Genomic DNA, 18,875 nt, shown 5'->3' with positions numbered 1-18,875 from the left:
GCTCATTAATATTCATAAGTCGGCGAGCCTTCTCTGCTAATATGAATATGTGTATTTAGTCCACAACGCCTGACTGACAGAACACATCGGCTCGAATAAATGAGGAAATCACAGCAGAATGGGGTTCAATTTTAGAAACAGATTTCAGTAATTAGCCTCTCGCGGGCTGCACTGAGCGATTGTGTTAACAGCTTCATATGTTCCCGCTCAGACGGCAAATAAAACATGATGTGTCCATCTCGCACCACGCTGAAGCATGCGTGCCATGCAGCTATAATTCTAGACAATAAAAACAGATATGGAATCCATTATAAGCATCATTGTATGATTATATGTGCACCAACTGTTGTTCATGTGTGTGCAAAGGCAGATAAACATACTAACTACTTTTCACATCATCTGTCTGTAAATCAGCTCTTAAAACCAAAGTAACCCATTTATATATTTCTGTGAGGGTAATCAAAACAGTTTCAACTACTGCATGCATCAAAAAAATTAACAGACTTGTAAAAACATGGCAGACAAAAAAAAGCAACTGCCTTAGCAAATTTGTCAGGCCAAATTCAACCTCATGACGATGCAAACGCAGCTAAAACTTTCTTCAGAAAGTGTAAAATCAATTATTTGTTAAAGAGATCGTTCACCCCAAAATGAAAATTCTGTCATTAATTAGCTTTTGATTACCACAACTGATGTGTGAGTTGATGAATGTTTATATATGAATAAAAGGTTAAATTAAATCTGTTCATCATATAAAGCAATAAAGTCTCTTCAGATTCAAATTTGGACTAAACCGCTTGATTTATATTGATTTGTTTTACAACCTCTTTATGAACTTTTTGAAGCATCAAAGTGTCAGTTGCTTAGCTGTCAATGGAGGGACAGAAATCACTCAGGTTTCATCAAAAATATCTTCATTTGTGTTCCGAAAATGAATGAAAGTTTTACTGGTTTGGAATGACATGAGGGTAAGTAATTAAAGGCACAATATGTAATTTTAACCACTAGAGGTCACTTATTGAAAAGGCGTAGCTTGATGACGCCTAGATTTCGCGGAATCATGTCTTTACGTCTACAGCTGGTGAAAAAGAATCTGACGGGACTCAGGCAGAAATCATGTTCATGGATAAGCTAAAGCCATTGGAGTGATTGCTAATGAGAGACAAGCGCGACACACGTCTCGAGAGCAGCGGAGCATTATTTTGCCGCAGTCGCCGCTTCCGCTTCTTCCTGTCAAGCGTGTGTGGGTTAAAGCAGTGCTGTTTTATCATATTAGATACATTTGTGTGTTGAAAGTTGTTATAATGCTATTCTGCGTTTGCTCGCAGCTGCTAAGAGACTCTTGTTGCACACTGCAGTAAGCTAGATAGATATTAGGCATGGTAAAACACGGTACTCGCGGTAAACGATAAGACACTGTGTTGAGCTATATAACATGATTAGTTTTCTGTCGATGCATGTTTCCAAACAGTTGCTCACCTGTCTAATAAAACACATAATATATTTAAGATCTTTGGTGTTTCTACAAAATAAAACCGGAAATCGAGGATAACACGAGTATGATGACATTGATAGGCGATGCACGGACACGGTCCGTGCCCTGGTTAAAATTGCTTATTTCTCTGGATTTAAACATTCTTGGAAACATTTGGAAAAGTACACAAGTCAACAAAATATATAACATTGTTTTAGTGGTTTTTGGATATTTTAATCCAAAAATCTTACATATTGTGCCTTTAATGACAGAATTTTCATTTTTGAAAATATTACAGCACTTTAGAAATGTAAAGACCCATTTCCGTTAGATTGTCAGTTGCTAATGCTTGTTTTCACAAAGCAGTAAGTATTAGCTGTTTTATAGGCCTGTGTAGCTCTAAGTCACTGTAATTGAAGCCAGTTGAATGTTTCTCTATGGAGCCGTAAAAGACTGTGAACGGCAAAGCTGCCATTACTGTACAGAATCTCAAACCCGAATGATCTTTCCGGCAAGAATCAAAAGCAAACATTCATAATTGTACAACTTTTGCAAAAAACCTACAACTTTCAAAACACAAAACTGTAAGAGCATCACAAACTCAAGTACATTCAAATACATGTCAAGAGCGCAGCGGGAGAGCGTTGAGTTTCTTTAAAATCACCCAGGGATTAAACAGAGCCAAATGCTAAATTTAAGTAAATTAAAGAATCATCTCCATTTCAGATTACTGTCAAAGCCATCTGCTCACTCATAAACAAACACTATGAGCGTGTTTATAGTTGAACTAGTATGTGTCTAACTGCTGTTGGCTTAGGAACGTAAGATGAGGGTTGGTGTGTAATCTCACTGTGTGACACGACTCTTGTATGATGCATTCTGGGTAGAAGAAGTACATGCGTGCTAATTGGCTTGATGCCGCGTTGGATTTGTAGGTTCAGATTTGGAACGTTAGACGGAATTGAGGTGGATGGATTGGGAAGCAGCAGACGTGAGTGTGGGTTAGTATGACACACCAGAGAATGGTGTCAAAATTTGTCTTCAATGTATAAAAAAAAAAAAACAACACATAAGAAGGTTTTATATATATATATACATACATACACACCGATTAGGCGTAACATTATGATCACCTTCCCAATATTGTGTTGGTCCCCCTTTTGCTGCCAAAACAGCCCTGACCCGTCGAGGCATAGACTCCTCTAGACCCCTGAAGGTGTGCTGTGGTATCTGGCACCAAGATGTTAGCAGCAGATCCTTTAAGTCCTGTAAGTTGTGAGGTGGAGCCTCCATGGATTGGACTTGTTTGTTCAGCACATCCCACAGATGCTCGATTGGATTGAGATCTGGGGAATTTTTAGGCCAAGTAGACACCTCAAACTCATTGTTGTGCTCCTCAAACCATTCCTGAACCATTTTTGCTTTGTGGCAGGGTCACATTATCCTGCTGAAAGAGGCCACAGCCACCAGGGAATACCGTTTCCATGAAAGGGTGTACATGGCCTGCAACAATGCTTAGGTAGGTGGTACGTGTCAAAGTAACATCCACATGGAAGGCAGGACCCAAGGTTTCCCAGCAGAACATTGCCCAAAGCATCACACTGCCTCTGCCGGCTTGCCTTCTTCCCATAGTGCATCCTGGTGCCATGTGTTCCCCAGGTAAGTGATTACACACGCACCCGGCCATCCACGTGATGTAAAAGAAAACATGATTCATCAGAACCAGCATTAACTTCTTGAGCAATTTGAGCTACAGTAGCTCGTCTGTTGGATCAGACCACACGGGACAGCCTTTGCTCCCTACATGCATCAGTGAGCCTTGGCCGCCCATGACCCTGTCACCGGTTCACCACTGTTCCTTCCTTGGACCGCTTTTGATAGATACTGACCACTGCAGACCGGGAACACCCCACAAGAGCTGCAGTTTTTGAGATGTTCTGACCCAGTCGTCTAGCCATCACAATTTGGCCCTTGTCGAACTCGCTCAAATCCTTACGCTTGCCCATTTTTCCTGCTTCTAACACATCAACTTTGAGGACAAAATGTTCACTTGCTGCCTAATATATCCCACCCACTAACAGGTGCCGTGATGAAGAGATAATCAGTGTTATTCACTTCACCTGTCAGTGCTCATAATGTTATGCCTGATCGGTGTATGTATATACACACATATATTATTCATATATGATTGTTTAGAAGCAAGCACCACAAATAACTTACTCACATATAAGATATTTATTGCGACTGAATGCATTACACACACAGCCAAAACATTCATTAGTACACACTTATCCCTAACAGAAATTAAAATAATACAGACAGCTTCAATCATTGTTTCACTGAAGCTTTGCTTATGCAATGAAATACCTCTAATTGTGAAAAGACTGAAAGAAAAGTGAATCTAAATACATCACGGCAGGCAGCCAAAACACGAAGACGGCTATAAAAGCGCAAAGCTCCAAAAATCTGATGCTCTATTGTTGTCATGTTAAAAGCAGCCCACAAATCCATCTGTAACTGCGGCCCATACAAACAGCGCATCTGTCTTCGAAACCACACTCTGTCACACGATAAACACAACATTTTCACCCATAAAAGGGAAGAAATGAAAATCACCAGTTTGTTCTGCTGCAAAGTTGAAAAACGAACCATGAATCACACTCACATGTTTATAATTTGCCTTTTTCTTTTTTTAAAGATGATGAAAAGCACCCGTGAAGACTTTACAATTAGATTAAATTGCACCATAACACAATGGCTAATTAAGTAATTTTTCAAATTCAAAAAGGAAGCAGATTGGAAAGCAGAGATGTGATACGAGTTGTCTGGCAAAAACTCTTGTTGAATACGTCCAAGCTGTTGGGCTGACTGATATTTGGCTGCGAGTTTGAATTTCTGGGAATTTCATCAGCGTTAAAGAGAGAGGAACAGTAAGATCTTTTCACATGACTCGTGTCAGGGTTTCAACGCATCTCTCAACACAACGGTCGCGCCGCTTTGACCACTGCATGAAAAAAGTTGCCGTCATGGAAGGATGGTTTTACAAGGCAGCTGAGTAGCAAGAAGTGTACATCGAAATGGTGAAAATAGTAAAAACAAATGAAAGCGGTAACATATTTCAGCTAAAAACAAAACACAATCCAATTGATTAATGATGGATAAAATCAAGTCCCAACCTACACAACCCAATCTTCAAGCAGAAGGAACTGGATGAAATATTCTGAATTCTGAATGATACTAATCCATAATCTGATTGGTGATGCAGCCTGGAATCATAACCACACCATGTTGGTTCGTTTGGCTAGAGGAGAACTGCTCCCCTGACTGGGCCTGGTTTCTCCCAAAGTTTTCTGTCACCTGATGGAGTTTGGGTTCCTTTTCCTGTTTATCCCTGTAAAGCAGCTTTGAAACCATCTGTACTAAATAAAGCACTATATAAATAAAGGTGACTTGACTTTATCTTGTTGAACATCCTATTTCACTCAGAAATGTCACATTACAGAAGTCAAATGCAAACAGGGCTTGACATGAACTTTTTTGCTCACCAGCCACTGTGGCTAGTGGTTTTCCAAAGTTACTAGCCACTCAGCATTTTCACTGGCCACAATTTTGACATTGATATCATGGGGAAAAGCGGCCATTAAGATATTTTTAATATTATCTCATAATTTGGCAGCAGGTATATTAGGCTGCTGTCACTTTAAGACCTGACGCACGGATCCATTATACTGTTACACATGCGTTTTCTTTCTCAACTGTTTATGTTCACATAAAACATAACTGACTGTGTTTACGTGAATACTTGCCAAGACCGGCATTTTTTACATCATTTTGTGTTTATTTAAGTGCAATAAGCAGCAAAATACAACTCAATTTAGTACTGAGAGGCGGCTTTATGTGCCACACTTTGGGTGCGAGCACAAAATCTGCGGGAATAAAATTATGCGCAATATGCACAATCCTACGCTGAAATTCAAGCCCTGTAACACCAACAATATTCATCCGGAGCAAATGAAACGAGTGAGTGAGGTGAGGAGGGTTTGTGTGTCAACTCGCTGTCAGAGAGATGAAAGAGAGAAAACGTAGGTGTATCTATTCTGCAGGAAATGAGTAGCCTATTGGAAACGTTTCAAATATTTCAGTATTGATATGTATCGAAAAATTGATTTTTTGACAACACTACATTGCACTTTTTAAAAGACTACAATTGAAAAATGTATATTATATATAGAATTAAAAAAAAAAAAATCCACCCACATTTGGCGGGCGTTAATGTCAAGCTCTGATTGCGAATATAATTTCATGTCAACAAGCAGTGACAAAAATGGTGAAACTTTCCAAATCACAAAAAAACTGCTTAAAATGAAGGTTTCCATTCAAATACAAGCATATGCTGATCAATTGATAGTCAGAGCTGGAAAAACAGAGGGCAGTCCTCACAGAGGAGATTTAGAAGGTCTATTTTATAGTTTAGAGAGACATGCACTGTCATTCAGTCATCTTTCATCTCATACATGAAAAGAGTTCTCATGTCCGTCAGGAGGGAAAGGGATTATGCATGAAGCCCAAATATAAAACCCTCAAACACAAGCCTGTCGATCTCAATTAAAGACATGGATTTCACTGTATGTCTATCATCTTATCTGTCTGCCTATATTTATAAAATCACACAAAGACAGCATATAGTTAGTTCACTTGTTTTGTCCTCAATTACCATAGTGCTGTAATTATCAGAAGGCCTCCATATGCAGCTGCGTCAGGGGGCCCTTATGCAGTACCATCATTCATCCTCTCCACTGCCCTGACTATATATCAATCTATCAGCACAGGGACAAATTTAGACTCACTTCATTTCAAAAGACCCAGGATAGTCCTGTTTCTATGATACGGCTTCTTTAAGAGCTGCTAAACTGCATCCAAACACTTTATGGGGAATCATTTGACACAATTCACTGCATTTCTCATGAAGATTTCCTTTTGTAACTTTATGCTTGAGTGAAACTGTGATGTTTGTGAATTTCTAGCGTTTCAGACTCGTACCTCAACAATCCAAATCCTTTTTTCTTTGTCTTTTTCTCAGGGTCTTCGGGCTCATCCCTCTTTTTGCTCTTTTTCTCTTTCTTCTTTTTGGTTTTCTTTTTCTTTACCTTCTTGTCATCATCCTGGCGAGAGGAGCCGCTGGCAGGCGTGTCTCTTCCAGAGTCTTCCTCAGAGTCATCTGTTGGTGAAGAACAAAGGCACAGACATGAGCAAACTCCTAATGTGATCTAATCATAAGTAATCAAACGAACCAGACTCTCGCTTGTCAGTAAATGATGAAGAAAGTCTTTCTTTACGGTATATTTACCTGCAAGTCAAATCCAGATGGGACTTTTAGCAAACGTAATGTCATATGCATTACAAATTACACATTCTAATAATTAAATAAATTGCATGTTCAATTTATTTAATTGTTTATTTAATATAACAATTAAAAAAAGCATTTTCGAAAATAAAACTAATCAAACCGAAAAAAAATAATGAACTTAAAGGGTTAGTTCACCCAAAAAGACCTTCGTTCATCTTCGGAACACAAATTAAGATATTTTTGATGAAATCTGAGAGGTTTTTTTATCTACGTAAACACGGAAGCGCTGAACGGCGATCACTGCGTTAACAGTGTAGGAGACTGACAGGGAAGAGGAAAAATTGTTGAATAAAGTTGTTACTTTTGTTTTGTTTTTGCACACAAAAAGTATTCTCGTCGCTTCATAACATTAAGTTTGAACCACTATAGTCATGTTGACTATTTTAACGATGTCTTTACTACTTCTCTGGACCATGAATGTGGTAATTTCGTTGCTTTCTATGGGAGATCATGGGGAAAAAAAGGTCTCGGATTTCATCATATCTTAATTTGTGCTCCGAAGATGAACGAAGGTCTTGCGGGTTTGGAACGACATGATGATGAGTACTTAATGACAGAAATTTCATTTTTTAATTAATTGGGGTGAACTATCCCAATGAATTATTTTCAACTATTTAAAGTGTTTATTAAAAGCAATGTCATTTCACAAAAATATTTTACTGTAATTAAAAGAATTGGGCCATTAAGTTAGAAATTACATTTTTTTTTTTTTTTTTTGCATTTTGGATAAAATGAAGCCAATTTTCTCACCAAATTCCTGTTACCATAATGCAAAACATGTCATTACTGCAATGTGAACAAAAAAGATACTTTTTACTACTGTTTTAATGTTAAATATTTGCACATCATAGCAGTATGTGTTGTACTGCCCTTAATTTATAAAAAAAAAATAATAATAAAATAATAATAAATAATATTTGCATCCTTAATGCACCCAAAATATGCTTCATTTTCTTATTGAAAAATATTTATTTGTTTTATTTATTATTTATTTTATTGGTAACACTTTACAATACGGTCTCATTTGTTAACCCTAGTTAATGTATTAAGTAACATAAGCAATACATTTGTTAGTATTTATTAATCTTTGTTACAATTGTTCATTGCTTGTTCATGTCAGTTCACACTGCATTAACTATTAACAAATACAACTTTTGATTTTAATAATGCATTACTAAATGCTGAAATCAACATGAACTAAGATTAATAAATGCTGTAGTAGAAGTATTGTTCATTCTTAGTTCATGTTAACTAAAGTAGTTAACTAAGGAAACCTTATTGTAAAGTGTTACCATTTCATTTTTGCTTTTGGTGTGAAATGTGGCCTGGACATGTTTTGGTGTGATTCGGCCTCAGTCTCCTGTTGCATTGGATCGGTTGTTACTAAAGCTGATATCCATAAACCTCCATTCATCCACCACCTCCTCTAAGGGTGCAGAAAGCTTGACATTTATTCATGAAGTCTGACACCTTATAGGTTCCAATCGAAGGCTCTGGCTAGTGCTTCGGTTCTGTCTCTATTTCTCATTTAGAAGGGGTCTGTAATGTCAGTGAGAAAGAGCAGGGTTGCTTCGTGCCTTTGAATGTGCTGACTCGCTGCTGGAGTTTCAAACAGAAATCCGTGATACTGATGCATTTGCTGATTCACTCCTCACTGGCTCACAAAGCTCAATGAGCCACTGAGAGTCAAATTCATCTCTCAAATGAGCTACTAAAAGTGAGGGAGCGTCACTGGCACCCAACCGCTCTCAACTTTAGAAGTTTTAAAGTCAACATGAAACAGCATTTGCAACCTATTTTACTTCTATAATGTGACATTTTTTCTAAAACTGAATAGTTTAAGTTATTGTATTTTGATTACAAAACATTTTGTTTGGAATACTGTGCAAAAATGAATTTTGACTTTCATTTCCACAATGCAACAGCATATACTACAATGCATGTTAATAATTATACACTTATGGGGTATTTTGATGAGAGTGATGAATGTGAAGGGTGCAGATGCACTTTTGGCAAAGTGAGAAGCAGTGGTATGCAGCTGTAACTGTTAGCACATGTTTGGCTAAACTCATGACAATCTCGCTACTGTGCTCAGCAACATGCTTTCACTGTTATGCAGCACATGCACTTTAATGTACTTTTGCTGTCGTGAGCAATAACTGCAGAAACCCCCTGAAGGCCTTCTGTTTAAATTACAACACTACTATACAATAACATTAACAATATATTACAGGAAATAAAAAGAGTCATTATGTTGCATTAGACGTGAACAATTAATGGTGCACTAATAAAAAATAAAAAAAAATTCATGTTGGTTGTCATGATCAGTTAATACACAAATTAAGCACTAATTTAAATTAATCAAAAACTTAATAAAATTAGAAATGTCTTAAAAATGTATTATTAATAAACAAATAAATCTATTCTTCATTCATTAACTGTAAATAAATAAATAATATTAATCAATTAATAAATATTAATAAATGATTTTAAATAAATGGAATACGACTAGGCAGAATTAATTGAATACAAATAAATAAAAATATATCTAGATACATATTAATAAAGCTTATTTAAATTATTATTAGTGTGTATATGCAAATTAATAATAAATATTGTTTATGATATATGTTATATTAAATTATTTGTTATATTACATAATATAACTAATAACTAATTATATAACTATATATTATATACTAATAACCGAAACCTAGTCAGTTAAATTGAAGTACTAAAATTACAAAAAAATAAATAAAAACTGAAATTAAAACAAAGCTTAACAGATAAAAGAAATGACAAGCACATAATAAAATTACAAAATTAAAGTGTTAACTAAAATAAAATGAAAACTGAAATGATAAAATTCTAATTCAAACTATTAATAAACAATATAATAGTATATAAATAATGCTAAAATAACACTGATTCTGCCTAATCTAAATTACTTTAATTATAAAAAAAAAAAAAAAAAAAAAAAACGCTCCTTTTAAAGTCCCCCTGTGGTGAAAATCAAGTTTTTAATGTTGTTTATATGTCTATGTGGTGTTTTAATGTGCTTTAAGACAAACCATGTGCAAATTCATCAGTCAGCACCATTGATGAGTATTTTTTCTCTGAAACTGCAGTGATCTAAAGACATCAGTTTGAAATCACTGGTGTTTGTGAAGTCACAAACTACCTTGTAACCAATCACGTCAACGTGTGATCGTCAATGAGTGGATCTCTGAGCTTGTGTGAGTGAGTGGAGGCCGGGGCTAATTTGCATATTCATAGAACCGCGTATACTAAATGAGGCAAGGGTGTAGAGTTACATTCAAGCTATTTTAAGGCATGAAGAATTTTTTCAAGGAAAAAAAATGTTTAAATATGTCATTTTGGTGATCAAAGATGAGTTTTAAGGGATAAACTTATTGACTACAGGGGGACTTTAATAAATTTAATTAATGCTGCATTTCATTATTTACATATAACTCACCATCCTCAGGTTCAGAAGGCCCTTCGTAGGACTTGTCGATGGCGTAGCGGAAGCTGAGGTTGCAGCCTCTGCCTCTCACCATGTGCGCGCGTGGACGATGGAAGGGCACCTCGTCCTTACTGACCTCCTCCATCGCTGTCTGGAGACTCTCCAGAGAACTGGACTTCTGAAGACCTAACCTGGGTCCCAGCGCTGTCCCGTTAGAGGAGGGGGGTTCTGAGACGGGGAGATGGAGGGATGTCAGTGATGGAGGGATGGAGGATGGTAATGAAAGGAGGGTGAAGATTTGAAGATGAGGTCAAGATAAGAAATGTAGCGTATAGTGCCCTGCTGAAAAGACCAGCACCATCATATATATCAAATCAGGACTAGACTGGATCATCAAGGAGATTCCACCTGATCTAAGCTGATCTTTTCAACAGGGTGGTCATAAGTTGTGAATTGAAAATGCTACAGTTGTGCGGCGAGCTGAGCTGAAAGTCTAATGGATCTGGACGCATTCAAAGAACAGACAGAGATGAAATATGTAAAGACGGCTGTAGTGGAGGACGAGGACTTGAGAAGAGTGGATGATGAAACCTCAAGGTGAGGGTGAAAGAGCATCCCGGAATAAATGAGGTGTTGCAAATGCGGACCAGACGTGCAGGAATATTAAACAGAAGAGTAGCAGTAGTAGTAGTCCAGGGGAGAGGAATGTTAAATGAAGTACTGAGAGATGAAGAACAACTATGAGGCTGTGAACAATGCAAACAGCTGAGAACAAGGGCAAGAGGAGTAAGAGGAGAAGGTGAGGGATTACAACAAGCACAAACAAGAGGAAAAAATGGAGGAATAGAACAAATCCAAGGGCTCCAAACACTGAAAGGGCAAAAGAAATACAGGGGAAAGAAGAAAAGAGAAGTGCTTGGTGCTTGAGAGGTAAAAAGTGCCATGCAGGAAAGAGCACATCATGCTTTAGAGGGATAGTTCAGCCTAAAATTAAAATTCTGTCATCTTTTACTCACTCTCATGTCGTTCCAAACCCAAATTATATTTTTCTTACATGGAACGCAAAAAGAGAAGAAGAAAGAAGAAACAAAGTAATTTTTGTTGGAACGACATGAGGGTGAGTAAACAATGAGAGAGTTTTCATTTTTGGCTGAACTATCCCTTTAAGAACTATTTTTAAAAAAGCATCATTGAAAAATGTGTATACAAAATAAATAATATAACAATAAGCCACTGAAGGATGGATGTAATTTTACTACAGTTAAATGGTATTTCTAGGCACAAACCTGTGTTAAAATCACTGTAAAAATCACAGTAATATGTAACTTTAACCCTCTGGAGTCTGAGGCTGATTTGGGGTCCTGGAGTAGTTTTGACATGCCCTGACATTTGTGTGTTTTTGCCATATTCAGCAGAAACTAGGCTACAATAATATGTGAGCAACAAGTATGTACATGTTTGTATTTTTGAGAGAATTACGTATATGCATGGTTTTTGGGAAAAAAAAAAAAAAAAAAAAAAAAAAAAGGTCACTGAAATAAGGCCTCAAAATACATACTAAACATTTTTTCTCAAGACTTTTGGGAACTGCATATTTTAGTCTAGAGTTTTTGATTCAAAGGTGATGTTAAAATCATCCTGCCTACTCGGACACATAAAAAAACGTATTGATTTTAAATTTCTAGTACACTTTTTGTTTAGAAGGGCCATATGCGTGAATCTTAACGAATAATGCTGTGAAACACCAGAAACAGCAATATGATAGAAGGCATTTTTTCATTTTTTTGTAGAAACCATGACACATTTTTAGGACTCTTTAATGAATAAAATGCTTATAAGAACAGCATTTATTTGAAACAGAAATCTTCTGTAACATTATACAGTACTGTGCAAAAGTCTTAGGCCACCATTAGATGTTGTTTTAGCAATGATATAATGACCATATAAAATAATTTTTCAGTCTCTTTATTAGAATATAACCAGTAAATTTGTTGCAGTAGTAAAAAAAACAGAACAAAATCAGAAAAAAAAAAAAAAACGACTTCCATAGGCTAAAGTGGCAAGTATTTAGTGACCTCCCCATAAACTTGAGCAACAGCAGGAATCTGGCTCTCTTAAATCTAAATGGAATGGAAAAGGACTGGAAGGCCAAGAAAACTTTCAAAATATGATGAGAAGTTTCTCAGATTTTCTTCTTTGACAAACTGGAAGTAGTTCAGGAGGTCACACTAAATACTGATTTTTTTTTTTTGCAGACCAAAGAAACCATTTTGTTTTATATTTTAAATAAACTTTTTTTTTTTTTTTTTTTTTTTTTTACATTTTGTTTACATATTTCCTTTATTTTCTGTTTGTATCTTAATAAAGAGACCAAAAAATAAATATGGATGGTCATTAAAACATTGCTAAAACAACAAAGCTGGTGGTGGCCTAAGACTTTTGCACAGTACTGCATATATCACACTTTTGATTTGATTTAATACATCCTTGCTTAAAGGGGTCATGACATGAGAAATGTTTGCCTTGATCTTTTGACATGCAGTCAAACCAAAATTATTCAGATTTTTTTGATATATATTTACTAGCGGGTGCAGGACACTATAGTTCATTTATGTAAGTGAGGATAGCAAAATAAAGTAAACTGTGACATATTATACCCAAAAATTCTTCAGTGTCTGAATAAATTTTGGTTTGACTGTATAAGAGGTCTTTGTACCACTAAAACATCCTGCAAGTTTCATAGCTTAAAACATCCTCCTCATTATAAACAGCATTTATTTAATTAAAAAAGGATCTGCAGGATCTGTGACATCACATGGGCAAATACATTTGCATATGACCGCCTCTTTCGCACCATAGGCTTACCGCTTAAAGGCTGACATTTGTCTATACTTGAGCACTGAGTCTGTCGACAACAGGATAAATGGAAGAATGAAATAACTTTCACTTTGACGCGTCCAGTTTATATAGCTCGTTTATGCCTCAGTGCAGACTTCAGAAGGATCCCAGCGTCTGAAACAAGTGGATGGTTTATTTTAATGGCGTCACGGATTGTTTCAGATTGTTCATTTTGTTTGTTAACGAGGCACAGTGTAATGGAGAGTTCGCAAAGAAACTTGTTGAAAGATGAAGCAGCCAACTGTATTGGATCTGACAGCAGCTGCATCACAAACCGTAAGTAATGATTTCATAACGCTTTGTCTGTAAATCATGGTTTTATGTGGATAATGTTTTCAAAACACTCACTCATGTGCAATAGCAAATGGGCGTTGATACTGTTTCCTATGCAATGACGTCAACCAATCATAACAGTGACTGTTTACTGACAAGCTTTAAAGGAGGATGTCCATTTCAGACAGAGGGTAAGAATGAGGGTTGAAAATAATCCTTTTTCTGCAAATATTTTTTGGCGTGGGATTGAGCATATTGCTCATAATTTTACTCATTCCCGCAGATTTTGTGCTCACACCCTAAGTGTGCGAGCATAAAGCCGCCTCTCAGTACTAAATTGAGTTCTTTTTCACTGCTTATTGTGCTTAAACAGTCAGATACACACAAAATAATGTCAAATGCCGGTCTTGGCGAATATTCATGTAAACAGAGAAAGAAAACGCATGTGTAACAGTATAATGGATCAGTGCGTCAGGTCTTAAAGTGACAGCAGCCTAAAATACCTGCTGCCAAATTATAAGATAACATTAAAAATATCTATATGGCAGTGTTTCCCCATGGTATCAATGGCAAAATTGTGGCCAGTGAAAATGCCACAGTAGTAACTTTGGAGAACAACTAGCCACAGTGGCTGAAGAACAAAAAAGTTCATGTCAAGTCCTGATGGTAACATAAGTGAACTTCAAGGAGGTTAAAAAAAATCCATGTCATGACCCCTTTAAACTAATTTATTTATTTTTAAAAAATCATTCTGACTTCAAACTTTTGAACGGTAGTATATATACAATTTAAACTGAAATTAAGTTGAAATAAACTAAAGTTAGAATAAACAAACTCTGGGATCCATGACCGGCCCTTTTTCTGGGATTTCATTATGCACAAATTAAGCATTGGATGCATCTACATCATTTCCACGAAATGCAGATGTAATCATTACGATCTAAGCAGTGAAATGTTTAAAATGTAGATTTCATTTCCACAGCAGAGCACGCATGTGTGCCGACACGCATAAACATTGGACACAGATGGTCCTCTCTGGGATGCTTACATAAATCAATCTAAACCAGCACAACATGGCTGCTCTCAACCTGAATCAACAGCAAACTAGACGAGAGAGGAACAGAAACAGACCAAGACAGCGACAGCGAGACAGACAGTGAGACGGGAAAGTCATTTGAACAAGTTCTTAGGAAATAAAACAGTAATTGGCGAAGTCTCTCTGGCAGACAGATACCTGTACGCTGCCATTATCACGAAAAGAGAAAATAATGAGATGAAGAAAAAAACAAACAAATCAGCAGAAGCAGCGCTGCAGGGCCCAAGCCGGGCGAACGGTAACTGGGCGACTGCCATACAGCTCCTGGAAGAGGAGGAAGAGAGATGAATGGAAGGATGGTGAACTGTGAACTAAAGCGCCGCAGAGCCCGTGAGCAATGCAGGCTCTATGAGTGGTCTTCATTTGGAAGAGAGGTGCCACAGGAAAATGTAGGAGTGTTGGAGGGAAGCCAGTGAGAGAGAAAGAGAGCGATGCCTCCAGCATCTTTCATCTATTCTCTTAATGGACATGTTCTCCTCTCCTGCGGACCGGGACTCAGCTCTTCATTGTACCAACTACACACATATACAGTATATACAAACATATACATGCTCTGTTGCTAGCAAGAAGGAGAGTTTTACTTCACTAATTTGGGCAGATAAACAATGAAAGTAGTATTTAAAGATAGGGTAGGCATTTTTTTTTTATAAACATTTTTTGTTATACTGGTTGAAACACTCTTCAAATAAATAATAAAACATGTACATTTTTCTTCTGTGGAAGTCTCAGGACCAAAAAAATGTTACGATGTCCTACCTGCCTGTCAACATATGTATTTCCATACCTCCGCGCACCTGCTCGCGCAGACATCACACGTCATTGGCGCGTTTCATAAGGCTGTAGACCGACGTCAATCACCGAGCTCAACAAACAAACAGCAGCCTCCTGAACCAAAACAACAAGCTTATGCTGCATTCACGCCATGTCGTAACCGTAAATACAAGAAGGCTTCCAGTGACATTCTACCCGGAGCTGCTCACATCCTCAGACTCGGATTTATGCGTTTCTATGTCAACGCCATCAATGCTGAAATGAATCTGCAGCAGTCAGATGGTACAAGTAAGAGCTCTGTAATTTGTTTACGTTTATTATAATTGTAATGTGCTTTGAGACATTTAATGCCGTCTCTCGTCGCGTGATGCTTTGCAGACTCTGCTGTGCACATTCATGTGTTTTGGAGGAGGCGTGGCTTTGAAGACGCTCTGAAGGGAGGGTGGGATCTTATGCTTTCAAAGCTAGATTGCTATTGCTAGCCTCTCTGAAATTGCCTACCCTACCTTTAAAGTCACAACAAAAGAATGGAGAAATTTTTTTCTTAATTCATGTTCCTGGTATAACTGTGCATGATTCAACCATGTACTTTAAGAATCGCAACACAACACATTGTTAAAAGAAAATGGAATGAATATTAGTTAAAGAAAACTTGGCTGGTTTAAATATTAAAATAAAATAGCAATTCAGAAGTATGCAGGCTTTAACTGTAAAGTTTAAATGTCAATTGAAATATGTATTAAAACTGTAAATGTTATCCTTTCTTTTGAAAACACAGCTTAGCTTTACATGCACTGTAAACATTAATGCTCAAAATAATTAATTGGTTTGAGTAGGGTAAACTTTAATTAAACAAATGAGTTCAATCAAATTAACTTTGAAGCGTATTTAAAACTTTGTTTCTTTTGAGTTCACAAAACTGAAAATTAAGTAATCTGAATTGTTTCATTGTTTTGAGTTTTATGACCTTGCTTCTTTTAATTTAGACTAACTTAAATTTAATTGAAACTGGGCTGGAATTTCTATTTCCCAGCATGCTTAGCCATGACACTTGAAAGGAAGAGTAAATGGTAAAATTAAGTGTTAAATAATGTTTTTTTTGTGTGTGTGTGTGTGTGTGCAAGATTAATGCTAAGTAGGAGATTTAGTAGTGTTTAATATTTTGCTATGCTAATTTAGAAGAGTTTCTGTTGTGTTGGTTTTTTGGTTCCCATTATGGTGACGAGTGGAGCATGAGCTTGGTTTGAGAACAGATAGGCTTATATGTTCAATGCTCTATATTGCCACACTCATTCAGTAATTGCTGTGTTATGATAATGCTGTCAAAGCATTGTGTTACCAATTAGCAAGTTAGCATTTACTGAATTAGCTAGTTAAAGCTAGCTAGTTTGCACTATTTAAGTTGATATTACATGATAATTTTAAGTTAAAGGTATGAATTAGCTTACTCAAATATTTCAAGTTAAAAGCAAGTAAAATGTATAGTACAAATTAAAAATCTGCCGTTTCTGATTGCTTAAACCTTGAATTTCTTAACTTAAAATATTTGACTTTTTGAGTTTTGCCAACTTATTCAGGTTTACAGTGTGATAAAAAGACAAATTTTAATAAAACAACACAGAATACAGTTTTATTTAATACAAAATATTTTCTAATAAGTTCACTAGCCATTATCAAGAAAAGCAAAACATTTTGGACCCTAAGCATAAGCGTTTGTGTACATTTTAACTACACAAACACTTTTTTTAGACTATTAGCTATATGCCTCAGTATTGGTTTGTACAATAATATCCATGTAAAGCTCAATATGACCGTTAACAGTGAAGAGAGTTTCACTCAGTCTCTCAGAACACCTAAGACTCCCTTTAAAGTGATATTTAGTGGTTGAAACTGGTGTGCAACATATGACAACCTCTTTCTTATGTACTCTTTATGGAAATAATGGATTATGGTTTCCAGGATACAATTTCACAGACAGGCAAGTCATATGATTTGTTACTTACAATAAAGGGACCATCACATGAGTGCAGTGTTTTTCCAGGCTGCTTAAGGCTGGCGTTCAATAGTAAAGGCAATAAATTTGGCTTCGACATTATGGAAAAATTGCATTATAGCACCCTATTTTTGTGCTAGATTTTTTTTTTTTTTTAAATAATAATAATAATAATAAATAACCTAAAACTGATTTGTACTAAAACATTTAGCAGACACCACAAAAACCTATTAATAATAATAATTTTTAATATTATTAATAATAGTAATGATAATAAGAGACATAATGCTGGACTAGATGGTGAATTTACAGGAAAAACACATTTAAAAATATTGCGTTTACTGCAAAGCAGATGCAAGGAGAGAGAGAGTACCGCAGTGGTTGGCTTGGCCGGCACTAGCTGGGGGTTTTTAGTCAGATTAAACTCAGAGCGGCCACGTCTTCAAGACCATCCTAATAATGAAATATGTCAGAGCATATAAAGGAGTCTGGCGTAGGTAGAGCGCGCCAGAGGGAAGAGAGAAAAATGAGTGCGTCAGCAGAATAGCCTGCAGCCTGTCAATATCTATCGGATCCCACATCTGTAAACCTACACTCCAATCAGCCTTTCATGTATTTACCATTGTCCCTGACCCCTGAGAAGTATACAAAACGGTCGTGTGAAGACTATGCTTGTAAATTTGACTGTGTAATTTTGTAAATTTGACTGTTTTTTATACAGGCACATGCTGTGAGACCTGCTAAATTGAATATGTGCATGTGGTTTTGATTTTGATGCAATTTAGGATCCAGTGCATATATAGTGTATAGTGTGTATATATATATATACACACACATACACAGTGGATACAGAAAGTATTCAGACTCCCTTAAATTTTTCACTCTTTGTTATATTGCAGCCATTTGCTAAAATCATTTAAGTTCATTTTTTTTTCCTCATTAATGTACACACAGCACCCCATATTGACAGAAAAATACAGAATTGTTGACATTTTTGCAGATTTATTAAAAAAGAAAAACTGAAATATCACATGGTCCTAAGTATTCAGACCCTTTGCTCAGTATTTAGTAGAAGCACCCTTTTGATCTAATACAGCCATGAGTCTTTTTGGGAAAGATGCAACAAGTTTTTCACACCTGGATTTGGGGATCCTCTGCCATTCCTCCTTGCAGATCCTCTCCAGTTCTGTCAGGTTGGATGGTAAACGTTGGTGGACAGCCATTTTTAGGTCTCTCCAGAGATGCTCAATTGGGTTTAAGTCAGGGCTCTGGCTGGGCCATTCAAGAACAGTCACGGAGTTGTTGTGAAGACACTCCTTCGTTATTTTAGCTGTGTGCTTAGGGTCATTGTCTTGTTGGAAGGTAAACCTTTGGCCCAGTCTGAGGTCCTGAGCACTCTGGAGAAGGTTTTCGTCCAGGATATCCCTGTACTTGGCCGCATTCATCTTTCCCTCGATTGCAACCAGTCGTCCCTGTCCCTGCAGCTGAAAAACACCC

The 18,875-nt window shown here is 36.7% G+C and overlaps 1 protein-coding gene across 2 annotated transcripts in view; it reads right to left on the bottom strand.

Annotated features, from left to right (window-relative positions):
• The window catches only part of pard3ba (par-3 family cell polarity regulator beta a), a 166,673-nt gene that overhangs the window by 50,259 nt on the left and 97,539 nt on the right, over positions 1-18,875 (bottom strand). For both annotated transcript variants that reach the window (XM_051897448.1, XM_051897457.1), the window contains exons 17-18: positions 10,360-10,575; positions 6,515-6,692 (exon numbers count right to left, since the gene is read on the bottom strand). In XM_051897448.1, coding sequence (XP_051753408.1) covers positions 6,515-6,692; positions 10,360-10,575 — 394 coding nt within the window. The remainder of the gene's footprint in view (positions 1-6,514; positions 6,693-10,359; positions 10,576-18,875) is intronic.

The sequence above is a fragment of the Ctenopharyngodon idella genome, chromosome 1, assembly GCF_019924925.1.
Source record: "Ctenopharyngodon idella isolate HZGC_01 chromosome 1, HZGC01, whole genome shotgun sequence".
In the NCBI taxonomy this organism is placed as follows: Eukaryota; Metazoa; Chordata; class Actinopteri; order Cypriniformes; family Xenocyprididae; genus Ctenopharyngodon; species Ctenopharyngodon idella.
The sequence above is the reverse complement of the archived record's forward strand: the minus strand, read 5'-3'. Positions and strand labels throughout refer to the sequence as shown.